General features: G+C 44.8%; 1 protein-coding gene across 3 annotated transcripts in view; it reads left to right on the forward strand.

Moving 5' to 3' along the window:
• The window catches only part of Slc36a4 (solute carrier family 36 member 4), a 38,323-nt gene extending 17,054 nt beyond the window's left edge, over positions 1-21,269 (forward strand). Inside the window, exons 3-11 of one of the 3 annotated variants that reach the window (XM_041657086.1) lie at positions 192-282; positions 1,453-1,541; positions 3,182-3,277; positions 4,196-4,280; positions 6,567-6,794; positions 8,250-8,348; positions 11,937-12,106; positions 15,754-15,910; positions 16,966-17,142. In XM_041657086.1, coding sequence (XP_041513020.1) covers positions 192-282; positions 1,453-1,541; positions 3,182-3,277; positions 4,196-4,280; positions 6,567-6,794; positions 8,250-8,348; positions 11,937-12,106; positions 15,754-15,910; positions 16,966-17,004 — 1,054 coding nt within the window. In that variant the 3' untranslated portion in view covers positions 17,005-17,142. Of the gene's footprint in view, positions 1-191; positions 283-1,452; positions 1,542-3,181; positions 3,278-4,195; positions 4,281-6,566; positions 6,795-8,249; positions 8,349-11,936; positions 12,107-15,753; positions 15,924-16,965 lie in introns of those variants that run through there. The other 2 variants (XM_041657085.1, XM_041657087.1) reach the window with 2 other exon arrangements.
• Positions 21,270-21,726: the final 457 nt, after the last annotated feature.

Consider the following 21,726-nt stretch of genomic DNA (forward strand, 5'->3'; position numbering starts at 1 on the left):
TACATGCCCAACACTGACTAAACATTTCGTTTAATTTCCACAGTAATTCTTTGTACTTGGCTTTTATTGAGTAAAGATGGCACTCGACCCTAGGGTGTCCTCTTGCCTGCTGGTGGGATGGGAACCATTGTTTTGTTCGTTGCCAAGGTCCCTAGGTCAAACGCTTAACTCTTATGGCTTTCTCGTTCCAGATTCATGCAGACGCTGATGCATCTTCTTAAGGGGAACATTGGAACCGGCCTTTTAGGACTCCCCTTGGCAATAAAGAATGCCGGCATTGTGGTAAGGCTGTCTGTGCTCTCCACGCCAGAGACAGTTAGTTGTCTGTAAGGATGATTCTCACCTCGTCCAGTGTCACCTGGCCAGGTGGCATGTAGGTGGCGTTGACCGCTGTTCTGGTATAATTATGTGAACTGTAATCATGGTACCTAAACCAGAGTGGGAATTACTGTTTTCATCTCTATGTGGTTGCTTATTTTTAACATTTAGCAACAACAGACTCTCAAACCTAACCCAAGCCTTGATTTCTGAAGATGGCTGTGTCTCATTTTTGGCATGCTGTCAGTGGCTTACGCAGTGTGCCCACAATAGCTAATATATTAAGGGAATGGATTATATTCATGGTGTAACTTCATTAGTATTTTAGACTCAGAGTAAGTGTGCATGCAGTATTCATACCTAAGAAAAATAGTTGAAATGAGTAACGATGTCTTTTAAACACAGATATCAAAAAAGTGCTAGAGGCAGTATAATTGCTGCATTTGAGAACCATGTTGAGGCAGGTTCATGGATGAAGTAAATTAGACGTAACTTTTTAAATGTATTGGCTTCCATAGAGGTTGTAGCTATCCCATTTTTTCTGGGTTTAATAGTCCTGTGTGTAAAGGATTTTGATTGTTCAGGTAAGTTTTGCCTGGTTCTGCTACCCACCCTGATCCAGGCATCCCTTTGCATCTTCTACCCACTCTGATCCAGGCATCCCTTTGAGTCTGGAGAGTACACACTTGAAACTTTTCATGAATCGTTTGAAACAGTTATCTCCTAAGTGCTGTCTCTGACGTTTATGTGGGTTTTCTATGAGCAATCTGTAGAAGGTTAAAGATCTTTTTTTTTTTTTTTTTTTTTTTTGTCTAGACAGGGGATGTAAGTGTGTACTACAGAGTGTCCTCCAGCACTGGATGTGACATTGTATTCTGTATTCCTTGCTGAGTGTCTGTACTCAGTAACACAGGCTTTAGTCACCAAGTCTGCAAGATAGCATCATTTTCTAAAATATTACCTGAAAAAAATCTCTGTGTTAAAATTACTAATTTTCCCCATGCCTATGGCAATTTAATCAATGGATTTAACAGTTTTTTCACTGTAAATAAATTGGCCATTGACTCATTGCTTACAAACTCACTCACTTTATAAAAATGAATATTTCAACCTTCCATGTTTTCTTCTCCACAGCTTGGACCAATCAGCCTTGTGTTTATAGGAATTATTTCCGTCCACTGTATGCACATATTGGTACGTTGCAGTCACTTTCTATGTCAGAGGTAAATGTGGACTCATTAAGTTGATTTGATTCATTGTAAAACTTCTGTTTGCTTAGAGCGTCTTTGTCTCATGTATCTATTGTGCTTTGCATCTGGAGGTTGTTTCTTCCTCTGCCTGACACAGCTAATAATGACCATGGCACAGGCCAGCATTATCTGGAGTTAATGTGGGTGACCATGGCACAGGCTAGCATTTTCTGGAGTTAATATGGTCAGCATCTGTCCATAGTCATCCCTTAGTGTTCTTAGAGAACTGGTTCCAGGATCCCCATGGAAACCTGCAAGTGCTCAAGTTCCTCACAGAAGATGATGTACAACCTTCCAGATGCTGTAATCATTTTTAATACAGTGTAAATGCTATGCACATTATTACTCTAAAGTGTTCACCAAATAATGACAAGAAGAATAAAGTTGTGTATGTAAACATCACAGATATGATTTTTCATGAATTTTCCGTATGCAGTTAGTTAACCCACACATGAGGAACTTGTGGGTAAGAAGGGATGACTGTACTTTCTTTCCTCGTGTTAGATATTGTTGTGTGTATATGATGTATATATGAAAGACTTGTATGACACAGTGAACATGGGAAATGAGAGGACTCTGTGCAGTCAGTACTTTCCTCCACTTGTCCAGGCTTCCTGGCTCGAACCCGGGCTGTTGGGGGCTTTTAGCTGCTGAGTCATCGTGACTATAGACTTTCCAAAGGTGCTCTACGGGGGACAAGGGTGGTTCTTGTATTTAGTGGACGAGGAAGCCAAGCTGCTGTGCACTTGCCATGATGGTTCCGGGTCTTCAGTTCATTGGTGATTCAGTTTGGGGCAGAGCTTAGAAATATAACATATCCCCTTTTAGTTCCATATCATGAAATGTTCTACTGGACAATAAATCGGCCTTTAAAAATGCTCACTGTTATAGCAAACCAGTGGTCTGGCCCCAGCACTTTAATTAAATGTTCTTGAAGCTGTTCGTATCATGTATGTTGTTTAAATAATGATGCGTACTCTAAAGAAGACAGTGGAGTAGAGAACCGAGAAGTGACACTGGCTTCACGGACATGTTCTGAAGATTGCATGAGCCCATTTCTTTTTTTTTTTTTGTTTTTTTTTTTTTTTTTTTTGTTTTGTTTTGTTTTTCGAGACAGGGTTTCTCTGTGGTTTTGGAGCCTGTCCTGGAACTAGCTCTTGTAGACCAGGCTGGTCTCGAACTCACAGAGATCCTCCTGCCTCTGCCTCTGCCTCCCGAGTGCTGGGATTAAAGGCGTGTGCCACCACTGCCCGGCGCATGAGCCCATTTCTATGGATTGTCACAGGATGTTCTTCTGCAGATGAACTGTAGACTTGGTGTTTTTAGGTGCTTGAAGTATTTAAATCAATGAAGCACCAATACAAAGCTGTCTGAATTCTACAGATAGGAAAACTACAGCAGCAGATAAAACTTTATATGCCTGCAACAGGGCTGATGATATTTTGAAATTGCTTCACTCATGTTCACGGGCACAAGGATATTTATTTGCTCTTTGCAAATGGATCTGCTAATGTATATCCTGAGCTCACACATCTGTATGTGATGCTGTTTTCATGGGATGGCCTTATAGACCAATTTAATGCTTCCCTCTGTTTTGTGCCATTAAATTGCAGGTTTAAGAAGTCAACACTGGGGTACAGTGACACTGTGAGTTTTGCTATGGAGGCCAGCCCATGGAGTTGTCTTCAGCGGCAGGCGGCGTGGGGGCGGTGAGCACTGGCTTTGCTTCTAATGTCTCTGTGCTGAAATTATGCTAATTTTAACTGTTTTCACTGAATAAGACATAACTCAAAGTATGGCAGTTGTGGGAAGGCAGTAAGTGGCCCTTACAGTTGGATAGACTCTGGTTCTAGTCTCTGCCTGTTGACTGTTTTATGATGGTGATGGCGGCTGACAGGAGTTATAAATCACCAATCAGTCAGTCTGACACTGTACTCTCTTCATGCTCCAAGACCAGCGTGCAAGATGTTGTACCTGGGGCCAGCCATGTCCAGATGATGTCTGGCAATAGTTGCTCCCTCTTTCTATATAACTGTTTTGTGTTTGGAACTTTCTAGAGCATCTCAATATAAAATAAGAACAGAGAAAATTTACCAAAGATGCTTCTTTGCATTCTGCATTCTTATTGGTTTAGGAAGTAGCAAATGTGCTTCTCCTTTGTGCAAATGCCAGGAGTCTGGCAGGGTGGAAATACACTGAGCTGGGGTGAGGACAGTCTTGAGGAATAGAGGGGATGGTGTAGTCCAAGCATGAATTCTTCTCCAGTGCTGATGCTCAAATGGAGGTCATTAGATACACTAGGCAAAGGCTCCATCGTGAGCCACACCCTAAGCCTGAACATAGTTCTGTGGAATCATTTTACAAGCAGCTGTTCTTACACAGCAGAATCACAGAAGGAAATGATGTAAAAATCTTTGCCTTTGAACCGAGTGAAGTGTATGTTCACTGTCATGTCTAGCGCCTTACTGACTGACATGGTCTTCATGAGAGACAAATATTTAAGTGGTCATTATCTTAGGAAGGAAAAGAAGAAATGCTATTATAAAATGTTTTAGAAGAGCTAAATGAGAAATGAGGCCTGCTGCCTGGCTAGAACCCCCAGTGACACTCTTTCCGGGACTTTTCAGGAGCGTGGTCGACTTTTTTCTGGTGATAACGCAGCTGGGATTCTGCAGTGTCTATATCGTCTTCTTAGCCGAGAATGTGAAACAAGTGAGTACGTTTCTGCAGTCGGGGAGATGCTTGTTTTGCTGCCTCGTTGTAGTACAGCTTGTCTTCTCATGGTTGAAGACAACAGCGTGTTTCACTCGCTGTCATTTTTATAGATTCTTTTTTGGTGTGTCTTACACAAGTAGGACTTCTGATGTTATTGTCACTGGTATTGTTACTCCTGACAGGATATCAACCATGCTCTCTTTTTTTTTTTTTTCCGACCAGAATGTGGTGTGGCTTACTATTTCTTGATTATTTCAAATTCAGATCTCAGAAGTATGCACATGGATACTTGGGGTCACAGTCTTCTTGTTGATGTTCTGTGTAGGAGATACAGGACAGTAGGCAACAGCTAAGAACATGGGACAGAGAGATGAGTGTTTATCCCTAAGGTCCAGTAGTTGCTGTTGTTGACAAAGGATCTGAAGACACATGCCATTCTGCCATCATTCATGTGGAACGTGATGGCAAGAGTTTGGGATCAGGCAAGATGGCTGGGATGAAGCTGTTATCCTATCCCCACCATTTTTACTTGCTTTTGAGATGGTCTTACCTAATTCAGACTCATGTTGAACTTTTTGTGTATCTCAGCCTGGCCTTGAACCTTTTTATCCTCTTGCATTTACCTCCCAAGTGCTGGGACCACAGATGTGTGCCACCATGACTGGGCATTGCTTTGTTCTTCTTGTTCTCTCAAGAGAGTAGCCAACAAGCCCTGTGTGACTCTAGGAACAGTGCCCTGGGGTTTATGTTTATGAACTGTAATGTGACTTTAAGTGTTACTGTTTCCCTGGAGTAATGACTGGGAAGTCTTGTGCACATGATTGACATCCCCTGAGCTTACTGGCCATTTTCCTGAAATGGAGCCCCTGGTCACAGTTGCTACCCTAGTATGTTGTTTGTTAGCTGTGCATGGCCTTGAACTCAGGATCTTGGTGTCTCTTTTCCTAAGCATTGAGTTTCCAGTTACGTTCTGCCACACCTGGTTAGTCACCTTGGGTAGTGATTTTTATCACTGGGTAGGGTGTGTGTGTGTGTGTGTGTGTGTGTGTGTGTGTGTGTTGGGGAGTGGGAGAAGGAAGAAACATCTAAGGGCGTTTAATGCCTTTCTCTTATGAAACATTGTCTGTTCTAGAGTTTAATGGAGACTTTAAGACATGGGGAGATGAGGTAGAAGAAGTGGCTCCCTGGCTGGTTGGGAGGAGAACTTGTATTTTCTAGCTGGAATGATAAAAGGCTTTTAGAAGCATAAAGCGAAACACAGAGAAAAACATGAAGTCAGACTTAGCAAACAGCCCGAGGCAGCAATGAACACCCACATGGGCAGGGCAGGCAGTGGTCACAGAAGTGTAAGATTGGAAACTGTTGCTCTTGGCAGTGTGCACAGTGTTCACAGTGTTCACACACTGGTGAACCTTACTAGTCAACTGGTTAGCACAGCGGATGACCTCACTGGTCACCACCGTTGCTGTTAGACACTGAGGGATGACCTCACTGGTCACCACCATCACAGTTAGACACTGAGGGATGACCTCACTGGTCACCACCATCACAGTTAGACACTGAGGGATGACCTCACTGGTCACCACCATCACAGTTAGACACTGAGGGATGACCTCACTGGTCACCACCATCACAGTTAGACACTGAGGGATGACCTCACTGGTCACCACCGCCACAGTTAGACACTGAGGGGTGACCTCACTGGTCACCACCATCACAGTTAGACACTGAGGGATGACCTCACTGGTCACCACCGTTGCTGTTAGACACTGAGGGATGACCTCACTGGTCACCACCGTTGCTGTTAGACACTGAGGGATGACCTCACTGGTCACCACCATCACAGTTAGACACTGAGGGATGACCTCACTGGTCACCACCATCACAGTTAGACACTGAGGGATGACCTCACTGGTCACCACCGCCACAGTTAGACACTGAGGGATGACCTCACTGGTCACCACCATCACAGTTAGACACTGAGGGATGACCTCACTGGTTACCACCGTTGCTGTTAGACACTGAGGGATGACCTCACTGGTTACCACCATTGCTGTTAGACACTGAGGGATGACCTCACTGGTCACCACCATCACAGTTAGACACTGAGAGATGACCTCACTGGTTACCACCGTTGCTGTTAGACACTGAGGGATGACCTCACTGGTCACTGCTGTCATGGAGCTTGATCATAGAGGGTGTGAGTTCTATTTTAGCTGTCTCTCATGACTGTAAGCGGATGGGTAATCTCCTTCCTCGTCCTCCCCGGTGACTGTCCTGCAGGTTCACGAAGGCCTTCTGGGGAGCACAGTGCTGATTTCCAACAGCACAGATCCATCTCTTGCCTGTGAGAGAAGAAGTGTGGACCTCAGGGTCTATATGCTCTGCTTCCTCCCATTTATAATTCTCTTGGTCTTCATTCGTGAGCTGAAGAATCTCTTCATACTTTCCTTCCTTGCCAACATTTCCATGGCCGCCAGTCTTGTGATAATTTACCAGTATGTTGTCAGGGTAAGTATGCTCTGAGCCACCATCTTGTTCCCATATACATGAAGCTTTGTTTGGAGGTGACATGGACAGACCTGCCCACACCTGGCACACAGGCAGGCAGCCATTGTTGATTTCCCTGCAGGAGATAATGTTAATGTAGATGCTAAGAGGCCACATCTGGCCTGAATGTTGATGAGGATGCTTGTGGGTTCACGTCAGTGTTTCCAAACATCCCACCTTCCCTATTAGCGCTCTTGTGAGAGTGAGTGTTGTGCTGCTGTATAGAGCCTCCCGGGACAGCACATGCCTTTGAGTCACAGCGATGGGTATGAATGTAATTCTGTACAACCTTTGGCTTGCTCTTACGTGCAGTCGACTGCCATGGCGCACGTCTGTGACTCTCTGTTTGAAGATCATGCAGCAGTCAGAACTGAGGTTTGAAGTCTCCGGACTCTTAAGTCACTTATGTCAGGCAGAGACCAGGGACCCCAAGATAGTCGAGGATCCTGTGTTATTTCCGCATGATCTAATCTATCAGAGATGTTACTTCCAAGATAATCATAAGATTTCCGAACAGTTCACCGAAACTCATATACCGGGTGCGTTTCACTTTTCCTCCCTCTGGATTCTCAGACAGGGTTGGTTGGGAAGGAGGTTGCCTGAGTCTTTCTGACATTCACAATCGCTTAGCTGGACATGTTAGACTTGGTGGGGCAGAGAAGGCGGATCCCTCAGCGGAGAGAAGGGCACAGGGAAGTGGCTGACATAGCATCCTGCTCACCCTACCCTGGCTTCCCTGTCACACGTCTCTTCATAGCATGGAATTCTGCATGCGCCTCAATCACCACCAACCTCCACATTGCCCGCGTTACCCCCATGCTTTCACACTCTGGTTTGCACAGTCTCGTTCCTTGGCCTTGAGTTCTACTTCAGAGAAGATTGTGGTGGTGGGGGGGCAGATTGGGGAGTCCGGAAGGAAGGTTGTTGTGGTCGGTGGTTTGGTATGCTGGTCAGGTATGCTGCAGTCCTGTCTAGATTTCAGAGTGGAAGCATTACCGTGGGTAATGAATGGCGGTGGGGTCATCCGCATGGGGAGCAGGCTGTGTGTGTCATATCAGAGCTCACACTGAAACCAGGAGACCTGCACAGTGGACAACTAGGGCAGTAGTGAAGAGCCAGGTGTCCTAGGGAACTGAAGAAGTGGGGGTGCATGGAGACCACAGTAACGCCTGCTGACTGTGGGCTCTGACTTCTGAGTACGCCTGCGTAGTTCTGGTGTGGAGGAGATGTAGCCCAGGGGCTGCCTGGGACTGGCCAGTGACACAAGGTCAGCCATTGTTTCATTGCAGTATCCTAATAGCATAACCCTTAATGGAGGATGTAAAATGTTTACTGAGATTCATAAGCCCAGCTGCTCTGTGAAGCCTGAGAAAACTGTAACTTGGTTTCTTTTTTCTTTCTTTCTCTTTTCTGCAGAACATGCCAGATCCCCACAATCTTCCAGTTGTGGCCGGTTGGAAGAAATACCCACTGTTTTTTGGTACTGCTGTGTTTGCTTTTGAAGGCATAGGAGTGGTGAGAATTAGCCATTACTTGTCTTTAAACTCTTAACACAAGAATTTTTATAGTCAACTGTATAAAAATACATGTTTTGGGGGCTGGGGTGGGGCTTAGTTTCCTGTATTCATAGAACATGATTCCCAGTTTGGTGGGTGAGTGAAAAAAATGAGAGAAAAGGAGGAGGTCATGCCTGCCCCTAAGGTGTGGAGATGTGAACTGTAGATATAAGGATGAGAAGAGCAGAGGGAGGAGTCCAGGCTGAATGTGACCCATGGCCCAGCTAAACCAGACCCCGAGTGGAGAGGAGGACGTGGGGGGAGCAAGGGAGGAGTCCAGGCTGAATGTGACCCATGGCCCAGCTAAACCAGACCCCGAGTGGAGAGGAGGACGTGGGGGGAGCAAGGGAGGAGTCCAGGCTGAATGGACCCATGGCCCAGCTAAACCAGACCCTGAGTGGAGAGGAGGGCGTGGGGGGAGCAAGGGAGGAGCCCCAGGCCTAGGCCAAGAGGCCAGTGTAGCCAAAATGGCTTGGGTAGGAATCAGGCTGGGGGAGCCCAGCCCCTGGGAGGGGAGGTTTTAGGTAGGGTGAAGTGAGGGGCGCTGGGAGGAGCCAGGAACTGAATAAGACCTATTCTAGGTCTGAGACCTAGCAGTCAGGTAGTTTGGTTTTTCTACTGACCAGAAACTTATTCTTAGACATGTTTCTTAGGTTCTCCAAGTCTTTTCCAGCGACCTGCTTGCTTTTTCAGAAGAAGGAAAGAGAGAGCCTGAATGGGCAGAACTTGTCTCTTAAAATAAAGGGACCTTTTGTGCGCCCGTGTATACTGCATAGTGACACAGCAGCCGTAGGGCCCTGGGCTGGCCAGGGTACTGCCTGAGGGCATCCTGTCAGGTGACAGGCCAGCATCCTAACAAGTTTAAGTGACAATATTAAGCTAGATTTTTTAAAAAGCATTTTTATTGGGAAAAATTTCAAGCCTCTAAAAGCCTTAGAGTGTTATGCTGAGAACTCTTGTAAGTATAACATAACTTCAGAAAGTGGAACTCACAGACGAGTTTCTTTTGTTTGTGTCCCACATATTCTAGCATTTCTTTTCTATTGTGCGTTGGGGTTGTTTTGCCTATAAGCATGTCTGTGCACCGTGTGCATGCCTGGTTTCCATGGAGGCCAGGAGATTCTGCTGAGCCTTGGAATTGGAGTCACAGCTGTTTGTGAGCCACCACATGGGCTCTGGGATTCAGTCAGTGCTCTTAACCAGTGAGCAATCTCTCCAGCCCCCAAGTAGCATATTTTTAAGAAGGCACGTGTATTGGTGTGGGTCAGGGGAGTTCAGAGCACAACTTCCAGGAGCTGGTTCTCTCCTCTTCCGTTATGGGGTGAGGACCCTCTTGTGTCTGTTGTTCTGGGAGGTTCTCCAGGGCCCTAGGTCAGAGAGCGTCTAGGTAATTCTCTGTTTCCACCCACCACCTCACACAGGAATGGTGGGATTAGAGATGTGAGCCAGCACACCCCGACCCTTTTGGGTTCTGGTGACCAAACTCAGGCCGTCAGGTTTGCGTGTCGGCCAGCCAGCCCAAACATCACATGCTATGGACTAGAATATTTGAAGGTTGTGGAAATAATTACAGAGTTATTGTCAAAGAGTAGTTACAGATGTGCATGTGTGTATTCACCTGTGTACGAGCTTTCACTGTCTCCTGCTCCCCCTACACGAGCTGTAGAGCAGTTACAGATGTGCGTGTGTGTATTCATCTGTGTACGAGCTTTAACTGGCTCTGTCTCCTGAGGGCTCAGAAGCAACACTCCTCACTCAGCACACTCGACTCGGAGATCTTGATTCTAGATGCCATGCTCTGAGGAAGGAATCGTGTTCTGTGGGGAAGAATGTTTGATGAAGACTGAACCATGGAATTCAGCATGAATGTGGGGCTCTGTACAGGCCAGAGAGGAAGGGGTGCTCACAGCAACAGTGAGGAGTGGGCACCGGGGCTGCACACATGCTTGCTAGTCACACATCTGCTAGTTACACATCTGCTAGTCACTCGCCTGCTAGTACACAGCGACCCAGGCTGGTAGGTTAAGTGACAGAGTCCATGATAGAATGTCGGGTTGTGGTGCAGTGTGCATGGCTTCTCTAGAAGCCCACGGTAATGTAAAGGGTTGAGCTAATGACTACGAGGCAGACTCCCTGGCAGAGCCGCCTCCCTCCAACAGGTATAGGCCATTCTCACATAGTTCTTAGGGAATTGGTAGAGTTAGAGACCCAGAGTATGATGAGGGGGTGGGAGGTGGCTTTCCATTGGTGATGACTGAAGCACAGCAGGGTGCGATGTCCTTCTCTAAAACCATGGTCCTGTCTGGTAACAAGGAAGGCACTGGAACAAACTCAGTTAGAGGGATATTGTACAAAGCAGTTTCACAAGTCAAGACAGCGAGCAGAGAGATTGAGAAGCCAGCCAGACCACAGGAGACCGAGGGAGCGACGGACAGACTCAGAGCAGTCAGTGCGGTGTCCTGGCTGGGCTCCTGCTGCAGAGAAAGGTCATCCATGGAGCAGCTAGAGAAATTGAAACGGAATTCGGAGTTCAGTCACTCTGGTTGGCCAGTGTTGGCTCAGTGTGACAACTGGCATATAAAGTGTTAATCATGGGAGAGATGCTCCGGGGGCACGTGGGAGCCATCTGTGTTTCCCTTGGCATTTAAAAAACAAATCTAAAATTAATCTGACCAGAAAAGGTGTATAAAAATAATCTGCAGGTTGCCTGCTGAGAGCTGATCTTCAAATCTTTTTAGGAATCAAAAAATAATGTAATATAAAAATCTGAGTGCAGGGACTGAGGAGGAGGTGTGTTGGTAAGTGCTTGCTGCATAAGGATGAGCCCACCCCCCACGTAAAAAGCTGCGTGCAGGTGTGATGCTGGTGCTGGAACACGGAGACTGGGAATCCCTATTGCTCACAGCTAGACAGTTTAGCCCAACCAGGAAGCTCCAGGTTCAGTGAGATCTGTCTCAAAATGCAAGGTGGAAGCTTGGTGTGGGGGCACATGCCTTTAGTCCCGGAATGTGGGAGGCAGAGGCAGGTGGATGTCTGTGAGCTTGAGGCCAGGCTGGTCTACAGACTAGCCAAGTATACATAGTGGTCTACAGACTAGCCAAGGCTATATAGTGGTCTACCGACTAGCCAAGTATACATTGTGGTCTACCCACTAGCCAAGGCTACATAGTGGTCTACAGACTAGCCAACTATACATAGTGGTCTACAGACTAGCCAAGGCTACGTAGTAGTTAACAGGCTATCCAAGTATACATAGTGGTCTACAGACTAGCCAAGTATACATAGTGAGTCACTCTGTAGAAGGACCTAACAGGGGGAAAACTAAGGTGGAAAATGATAGAGGAAGAAACTGACATCAGACACACACACACACACACACGCATACATACATAGTCTACACATCACAAAGGAAACTAGCACGTATATGTGGAACGAAGAAAAGATTTTACATGAGACGACAAAAGATTAGCTTTTCTAGTTACCCTTACTATTCTGAAGTTTCTGTATCCTGTTCCTTCAAAAATAGCTGTGTTCTGTATTCTCCTAGGTGCTTCCCCTGGAAAACCAAATGAAGGAGTCCAAACGCTTCCCTCAGGCCCTGAACATCGGCATGGCGATCGTCACAGTACTATACATCAGCTTGGCCACTTTAGGCTACATGTGTTTCCGTGATGAAATCAAGGGCAGCATTACACTGAATCTGCCCCAGGACATGTGGTAGGTAGAGGTGACTCACCACTCATAGTTTATGTGTTCTGTGTTCACCAAGATTTGATGGGGAAGATACATTTTCTGATTTATGATTTGAGCATTTAAACTTTTTCATGATTTCATTATTTGTGGAACTAAAAATGCATTTGACAGGCTTTTAAAATCTCAAATATGAGACATGGGTAGAAACAGTAACAATCTTTATTCACAGAAGTATTTAAAGAAAATCTTACTGGAGAAGGAACTGAAGAGAAAGCATGCAGACAGATAGATGCCCCTGTTCCCAGCTAAGACACGAGGAAGGACTGGGGCAGGAGTATGTGAAGGCAAGCTTGTGCGTATTGCCAGTTCAGGCTTGGGCGTGTGACTGCCCTTCCCTTCCCTACAGCACAGCCCTTCCCGGATGCCTGCTTGCTGTGGTTCTAAAGTCAGAACACAGCAAGTTGGGACTTGGTGACTCAGAGACCATTCAGGCATAGTTGAGCCTCAAGAAAGCCTAGCAAGTCCTCTGATTTTCAGCTGGACAAAAGCCTCCAAAAATCACCCTGAGAAATAGTAGACATCTTGAAAAGTAGGAGAGCAAGTCAGGGTAGAGAGAGATTTCTTTTAGAAAGAGTCTGTCGGAACCTCTTCACAGGGCGGCTGGGAGCAGCCTGTCCTCTGGTTTGTGGACCTGGGAAGGTAATAGGAGCTAATAGTCCTATTAGTGAGACTATCAGCGAGAGATACAGGGTGGCGCTGTCCCTTCAAAGGTTAGAGTGTTCCAGAAAGTGAGCATGCAGAATGGCCCTGGAATGAGGTGTTTCCTCATGTCTCCTGTGCAGAACTCAGAATGCACAGCTCTATGGATACTTAAAGTGTGAACAGAGGTTGAAAAGTTGAGAGAAACTGTTAAATATTGTTGAAAGAACAGATGCCAACTGTAAAAATAAATGGGCTTTTGAAACAGAATAGGTAAAAGTGAAGTAAATGGGTGCTTTCACAGTGTTTGACACAGTCATTGCCATATTACCCTTCCGGGGTTGGAAACAGCCTGTGCAGTGTGTGAAGAAGACACTGGAGCAGTGCTCCCCAGCACACCAGATAAGAGTGCGGCATGTGGACCAGTGCTGACACTAACCAGGGTTAGCCTGCCAACTCCAGTTTTCTGTCTGTGGAATGCAACTATATTTATATGCAAAATAGTGTTTTCATTTTAAACTATACTATCAGCCATACTTTGAAAACATAACAGTAATTAGGAAAAAGCAATGTTTCTCTTTTAAGTGAATAATGAACTAATAAGAATGTTTGTTTAGTTCTCTACAACTGCTTATCAGAACATGAAAAAATAATCATTTGGTAATTTTGCCTATTTTCAGCCGTAACCATTTATAGTTATATTTTAAGGCCCTAGCTAATATGTCCTTGGGTAATTTTTTAATTAAGATTTATTATTTCCAGCCCCGAGGACTTTTTTGTTTCTAATGTTATTTGCTGTATTTTCAAATTTACTTTTACTCAGTCCTACTTCTTCCACTCCTAAGATAAACACGCTGTGGCAAAGCTTGTTGAATCTCATTCAGTCACCGACTAGAGAGCTGTTTACGCTTAAGGCTGAGGTCTTAGGATGTCAGAAATAAGCTTAAGCCCTAATTAATGACTGTCGAAAGTAGAGTCCTGTATATCCTTTTAGGATAATAGGATTTATTCCAGGGAGAAACACTTTCCCCTATGCTTCACTCTCTCGGAGAGGCTGCGGACTCTCCACAGCGAGAGAACCCAGGAGGCGCACACTGCCCCAGCTGCGGCCCAGCCTCTTAGCTCAGCCCCAGAGTCAGGCACACCTCAACCACAGCCTCCACTCTAGTTTGTTCTTAAAACATGCAAGTGGATATTTCTTTAGATTATTTTAAATATAAAAAATATTTTAAAAAGTCAACATGTTAAAGTATTGAAACACAGTGTACTAATTTTATCATTGATAGCTCAGAGGCGTTGGTTTATTGTTGCTCTGATTCTTATGAGCCTACACATTCCCTACACCTCACTGAAAACGTTGCTTTCTCTAGACAAAGGAATTTGCTAAGCTTTTCCTGAGGAGGTCTGGAGAATTGGCTCAGCCATTCAGAGAACTTGTTGCTCATCCAGAGGACCTGGTTCTATTCCCAGTACCCAGGTGATAGCTCACAGCCATTTGTAATTCCAGTTCCAGGGGATCTGATGCCCCCTTCTGGCCTCCAAAGGCACCAGACACTCACATGGTGCATAGACACACATGTAGGTGAAACACATAAAATACTAAATTAATGAATTACGAAAGAGAAAACAGTGAGGGGCAGGCCCGGTTTTGGCAGGGGCTGTCATCAGGCTGGAGTCTAAAGACCATCACAGAGTTTATACATGCCTTGACGTACTAGTCTTTACATGGAGTCCTCCAGAGATGACCACTTAGACACAGTTTGCAGCCAGTTTAAAGTCTTTATTGTAGCTGGCTGGGACTACACTCAAATATTTGGGACCCAACTGTAGCCCTGAACATTTAGAGCAAGGGGCTTTTAAAGGCAAAAAGCACCTCCTGGCAGCTGCAGGGGGGAGATTTTATATAAGCAAGCAGTTCAATAGAAGCTAAGATAAGCAGTTAGCTGGAGAGGCGGTTTGCACAAGCAGGTAGTTTAACAGAAGCGTCCTGACCTTGCTTCCTAGAATTGACTTGGGTGATTTTCTACGGGTTTCTCCATCAAAGCAACTTCTAGTTGAGCCTGAAATGGCCTCTGTACTGTCTTGCCCTGTCAGACTACCCTGGATCCTGTTAGTCTGTGAAGCTCTCTGTGAATCACATAAATTGAGTAATTAGAGAATTCTAAAGACGCATCTAAAGCTGAACACTGATGTTCACTTTTGAAGCCCTGACCTCAAAGGGATAGGTTTTCATCACAAGCAAGCTGCAATCAGTCTGTTCTCTCGTCCCTGAGAATTCTAACAGGCAGCAGTGCAGCTTAGAGAACTCAGCTGGTTGAGGTGATCCAGGTGTGCCTCCCTGTGTCCTCTGCCCACAGAAATGTCAAGCAAAGAGAGCTCAGATTGAGAGCCTAATCTGACATTTTCTTCCACATGTAGGTCACTGGGGCTGTGACTCAGTATTTCAAAGAAATATAAGGATATTCAAGTTTTTGAAAGAAAGTTGAAAAAAATTATTGCTTTGAAAACTTTAAAAGTATCTTCATGGGACGGAGTGCCAGCTGGAGCACTGGCTTGGCCCTAAACACAATCTTCTAAGCACCGTGTCCCCAAGTCCGTGCTCAGCCTCACCAGGCTGGTCAGAAGGAGTTGTCTGTACGAGGACTAGAAATGGAGTTAGTGGGGGTTAGTTTATGCTTGGCTTTGTGTTTTCTTCTTCCTTGAGACAGAGTTGTCAGTCTGTAGCCACTGGTTTGGTCTAGAAATTACTACGTATGTAGGCCAGACGTGGAACTCAGAGCAGTCCTGCAGTGGCTTACTGGCTGCTAGCATTATCGAACCCCACCATATCTACCTTATTGGCTTTTCACCTTTGCTTAGGAGGTCTCTAAACTGGCTTGTGATGTTTATTTCTTGTTTGCTTCTAAAACTTAAAAAAGAGGAAAGTCAGTCACATTAAGAAACTAAATGTTGAATTTCTTTTTTTCCAACAGGTTGTATCAGTCTGTGAAAATTCTGTATTCCTTTGGCATTTTCGTGACCTATTCAATTCAGTTCTATGTTCCAGCAGAGATCATTATCCCCGGAGTCACTGCCAGACTTCATGCCAAATGGAGGCGCATCTGTGAATTTGGGATACGGTCCTTCTTGGTTAGTATCACCTGTAAGTATCCGTGCATACTGTCCTAATAGTTGACTTGCATGTGTTAAAATGAGAACTGCTTAAATTATATAGTTTGCAATTTTTTTTAAGACACAGGCTATGTTTGCATTTGTGTAGATCAGGGCAGCTTCAAACTCAGTCCTCCTGCCTCAGCTTCCCAAATTCCAAGATGGCAGGTTTGCACCGCCACTCGTGGCTTAGCCTTTAACACTTAGCAGGAGTTCCATAGGAGTGAGATGGGCACTGCTCCATGTACCAGAGTGGGGCACCCTGGGGACTGCTCAGTGTACCCCCTCAGAACGCCAGCTGTGCTCACGAGGGTAATGTGGCCTTGATTTTTCTGCTTCAGAGACAGTGTCTTAGGGAGATGATTTGCAGCTATATGTGCATCCAGATTTTTGTTTTTTTTTGGTACTAAAAACAAAGGCCTTACACATGCCGGTCATGCACTGTACCCCCAGTTAATCCCCAGATCTTGTTGTTTTTGAGGGCCTTGCTATGTAGCCCAGGCAGGCCTGAATTTCATGATTTTCTGTCTCGGAAGCCCAGTTTCTGGGATTCAGGTTTCCACTACCACAGAGCTCACCCTGCTTTGCCCACTCATTTTGCCTCCTGCATTGACTCCTCTTGCTTAGCAGCTTGGCCTCATGCTGGTGGTCATCACCTCTGGTGTGCTGTCCTAGAGAGGCTGGTTAGAGCTCTGCTGTAAGAGCTGATGCTCTCTCTGCTCCCGGTTATTCATGGCACACCACGCTGTTCTGTATGACACAGACTCTGCTGTGTGGCGGGCAGAGGAACTCAGTGCTCTGAATTAGATGCTCCAATCTCATAGCAAAAACTTAATAGTTGTTAACATGAGAAATGTTATTGATAAGAATGAGTCCAGGAAGTGTTTCTCTGGTTTGTCCCTCGTTAGCTCAGAATAAATTGTCAGTTTCCCCATAAGCAGTAACTTCCGCTAACCACTTTCATTGTCAAAAATGATTGTCTATAGTTAGTCCCTTGTATAGCAACCATGTCAGCAGAAGCCATTTTTTAATAGGTGCTGGGGCGATTCTCATTCCTCGTCTCGACATCGTGATCTCCTTCGTTGGGGCTGTAAGCAGCAGCACGCTGGCCCTGATCCTGCCGCCGCTCGTGGAAATCCTTACGTTTTCTAAGGAGCATTACAACATATGGATGATCCTGAAAAACATCTCCATAGCATTCACTGGAGTCGTCGGCTTCTTGTTGGGCACGTATGTCACTGTTGAAGAGATTATTTATCCGACTACAGTAGCTGTAGCAGGCACCTCCCAGAGTCTCTCTCTGAATGTGAACTCCACATGCACAGCATCTGGGCTGTGAGTCTTCGGTTGTTGTCCCATTCTAACAGCAAATTAAGAACCAGTACAGTCACCATGCATTTAAGCACAGTGCCAAACTCTTGTTTTGGTTGGCAGAGTATTGCGGTTGGACTGGGACCTGGCCATCTTTTGCAGTTGTGGTAAACTATGGCAGATTCTTGCTTTTATCTAATGACAATGAAAAATTTAAAATTAGCTTTGAAAAACTGAAAAAAATTAAAATTCAAACCTTAAAACAATAAGCATATCCTATTATTTGTTTCTGTAAGAAACACTGTGAATAAGAATTATCTTTCTTGCCACTATTGAGAAGATAAAGGCATTCAACATTGTGGAAATTAAATAGGGACATAGTTAATAGGATCTTTCTGGAGATTCCCATAAAGCAAAGTAAGCCTCCTGTGTATGTTTATGAAAATGCATCAATTGCATTTTTATTGCATGGGTAATGCTTCTGACAGCCGCTGGAAGGACAGACGATTCCCACTGACCGTTGTGTAGACATTAGAAAGCTCACAGAGCCAGAATCACCTCACTGTTAGGCTCTACAGACAGTAGGGCTCCATAGTCACTGGGAAGTACTGAGCAAGGTTCTGATCTGTTTGGGTTGTGGGCAAAAAGGCCGCTGAGGTTTCTGGAATTCCCCTCTCTTAGTTACTGTCTTAGTTGGGGTTTCTCTTGCTATGACACAGCATCATGACCAAAAGTAACCTAGGGAACAAAGAGTTGATTTCAGTTTATAGCTCCACATCACAGCCGTCATCAAAGGAAGTCAAGACAAGAACTCAGGGCAGGAACCTGGAGGCAGGCGCTGATGCAGAAGTTATGGGACGATACTGCTCATGGCTTGCTCAGCCTGCTTTCTTATAGCTCCCGGGACCACCAGCCCAGAGGTGGCACCACCCACCATGGACTGGGCCCTTCCTAATTGATCATCAACCTGGAGAACTATTCCACAGACTTACCTACAGGTTAGTCTTACAGAGACATTTTCTCAGCTGAGTCTCTCTTCCAAATTGACTCTAGATGTGTCAAGACAGGGCAGTTACCATTGTAGGAAATGGGATCTCAGAATGTCAGATGACTTCGTCAAGAGCACTTATCCTAGTCAAGAGAACCCAAAATTTGTTCCATACAAAGATCTTTTAAAAATTATTTTTCATGTCACAGTCAAGAAAGATGAAAAATTACATACAGCTTAATTTAGTGTAGATTTTATTCAATTATATTTTCATCTTTGAGAGTGTGTGCCTGATATATTTGAATATATGTGACAGAAAAATCCAAGAATCCTGCCTGTGACTTTATAGACCTCATACAGGAAGAGAAGCTAACATTTCCTTAAACAGGGAGGCTGGCTAGCTAGCTGTGGAGTGTGCTGGCCACAGGAGGTAGGGCCTCCTTGAACAGCAGGGTCAGCTGGCAAGCTGTGCACTATTCAAGTCGCATGTCCCCATCCCCCCTGGGTTTTCGGGAATTATAGGTACGTGACAAAGTACAGGATTTTGGATCGTCCTAGCCCTGAAGCAAGTCCTTACTGTAATCTCTCCGTGATCTGAATGGGCAGAGGGACCCAAAATGCATACTTAGGAGACTTGAAACAATTAGGAACTGTCTAGAAAAAACTGAGATGCTTCAGGCATTGTCATTGAAAATGCCTCCTTCCTTCCATCTCCAAACACACTAGCCAAGGCAAACAAGCTCATTTGATGATGAAGATGGGAATTCTGGTGTTTAAAGGAACGAGTGCTGGGTCTTCTGGACTTCTCAGCCCTTGGTTCTCCTGTGCGTTAGTCTGTAAGATGTCACCAAGCTCTCTGTGGAATTCTCTATTTTTCTATTTATACGTTAACGTATTCAGGTTCAGCTTTGCTTACGTCATTACTTTGTCTTCAACTGTGAGCCTATAAATATATCAGAAGCTTTATTTTGGTATGAATTCATAAGAACCAAAAGTTTAAAAACATTTATGTTGGATATTTCTAATAGTTGTTTATGATATTTTATGTTAAATCATTACTCCACGTCTCTAGTCTTGTGCAGAGACAGTGGGTGAGGTTGTGAGGACAGTAGTTTCATAGGAATTCCACTGTGAGCACTGTGGTAGATATTTTAAAATGTGCAGTGGTGTACAGGGGTTAAAAGCTCACAGCTCGGGGCAGCGCGAGCTCTTGTTCAGCTGCCTTCGCGCCGTATTCTCCGCTCTGAGTGCTCAGTTTTAGTTTTGTATCTCCACCTGTTACTTGTGGAATTCACCAGGTGCGATGGGTTTTTACACAATGGGTCACTGCATGACTCTAGGTTCTGCACCCACAGTGTGACATCTCCTTAGCCAGGATTTCCCACACAGTGGGCTGCTGCACCAGCACCCATGTGGAAGTCCCCAGGTTATCAACACAAGAGAAGTCCTTGACAGGAGCGTAGGCTGACAGAAGGAGAAAGTTTTTAGTTTTATTCTGAAACACTGTTTAGATATAAACTGTAAAAGGCATACACTCTTGTTCTTTAAGGGTGCCCAAAGATATACTTATCATTTCATCATTTTTCTATAATATTTAGTTTTACATAATTTACTAAAGATTTTTGGAGAAGATATTTTGATTCTAGCTGCTGTTTCTTTTGTTTGGGGGGCTCCAAGAAGGGGAAGCTGCCACACATGTTGAACTCATGTTTGCTACTTCCCATCACACTGGGAACTTTCCCAGAGAGCTAGTCAGTTGTGTGGGTGCCATTCCCACTGTGGGGCGCTGAGAGGAAAGCTATGGGCTAGCCTCAGTTATCTGCCACCTGCTTCTGTTCCCTGAGCTCCAGAGAGTGTTCCCAGGCATCTGAGGGCATTCGTCAGAACATTGGTCCCACACAGCTTTTAACATGTGGCCCAGTTTCTTCACGGTTAAGAAGCAGGAGCTGAGAGAGTTTCAGCTTAGATAGTCATAGAAAGCAAACTAGCACTTGCTGTGCCTCACTACCCCGTTCTGCTCTCTCTGACTTGTCACTAAAGCCGGGTGAGTCTTGTGAGATGGACTCTTTGAAGAGTTTGTAATCCATTTATGGCAGTGCACTTGTGAGTTACCCAACAGGGTTTGAGCTTTGACATGTTCCTAGTCCTAGAACATGTCAGCTTAAGTGCATATGGCTGCCGTGTCTCACGGCGTCTTAACAGCTCCCTGTTCCACTTCAGTCCCCACAGATGCCAGTGCGGTGATCGCTGGCAACATACATTAGGTATTGTGCACAGCTCCCTTTCCTTCCAAGATGGAAAAGATACAGAACAAGCCAATGGAGATAATAAATACACTTGTTTATATCAACAGATGTTAACCGTAGAGCAATAAAACCATTGGTTAAAATATAATGCATCAATAGTGTAAAATTATAAAATATTGGAAATGGGTTTATTTTGATCAGCTCAGCCCAGTTATCTTCCCTTAATTAAGAAGATGTGAGAAATTTGTCTAGGAGGTAGCAGACTGCTTCCTCTCGTTAAATGACTGTATGTACTTGAGCACGCACGACTTACTTCCTGGATTGGCTTGGTTTAGACCCAGCATATAAAAGAAATATGTCTAGGTGTAGAATTGATTGCCTAGCAAGCGGAATGACAAATCACCCAACTGCTCAGATTTCCTGTTAGAACTGGCTACTCTCTGGGTGTATCCATGCACGTCACCCCAGAGGGACTCACAGCTGACTCCATTTCAGCTACTCTGCCACAGATTGGACTAGAATGATGATCACACGGGAAAACATGTGTTCGTGACATGAAAAAGTCGGGCTGTAGATCTTTGTTTTTCATTGTTAGCTTTATTGAAAGTCAAGTGTCATTGGACTTGTGTCTTATAATTTATTATTCTTTGTAAAAGAAGTTGGAAAGTGTCTGAAAGTACTGTGACTTCTGAATTGTCAATAAAGTATAATTATTTTGCTTGCTATTAAATGCCTTTTAAGTTTTTCATTTATAAGGTTAAATAAAGTGGAAAATATCCTAGCTAAAAATGCACAAGTGAAGTGTCCAAATTTATTTGTTATTATCGTATGTGTGCACCCGGCTATGTGGCTGCACATGCTCCGTGTGGCTCAGAGGAAGACTTTGTGGAGTTGGCTCTCCTCTTACGCGGGTGGGATCAAACCTGGGTCCTCAGGCTTGCGTGGCAAGTGTCTTTAATCACGTGGCCATTTTGCTGTCCCCACCTATTTTTTTAGTTGCTTAAATTTCATTTCATTGTTATTACTGTGTGTGAAGAGAGATGCCTGAATATTTTCATGATGTGACGAATGGTGTAAGCAGTCTTTATGGCTATTAAATGCCTCAGAGGTCTAAAAGTAGATTATGAATGAAAGGACCCTCAGACCTATGCACCCAGTGATGTGCATGACTCAGTTTACCGTTTCTTTCTAATTTCAAAAACTCTGGGGCGTTAAATGCTGCCACCACTAAGGACTGATAAACGTTTGAG

The sequence above is a fragment of the Microtus oregoni genome, unplaced genomic scaffold (genome assembly GCF_018167655.1).
Source record: "Microtus oregoni isolate MIOR12 unplaced genomic scaffold, Mior012 000008F_ref0000371, whole genome shotgun sequence".
Lineage (NCBI taxonomy): Eukaryota > Metazoa > Chordata > Mammalia > Rodentia > Cricetidae > Microtus > Microtus oregoni.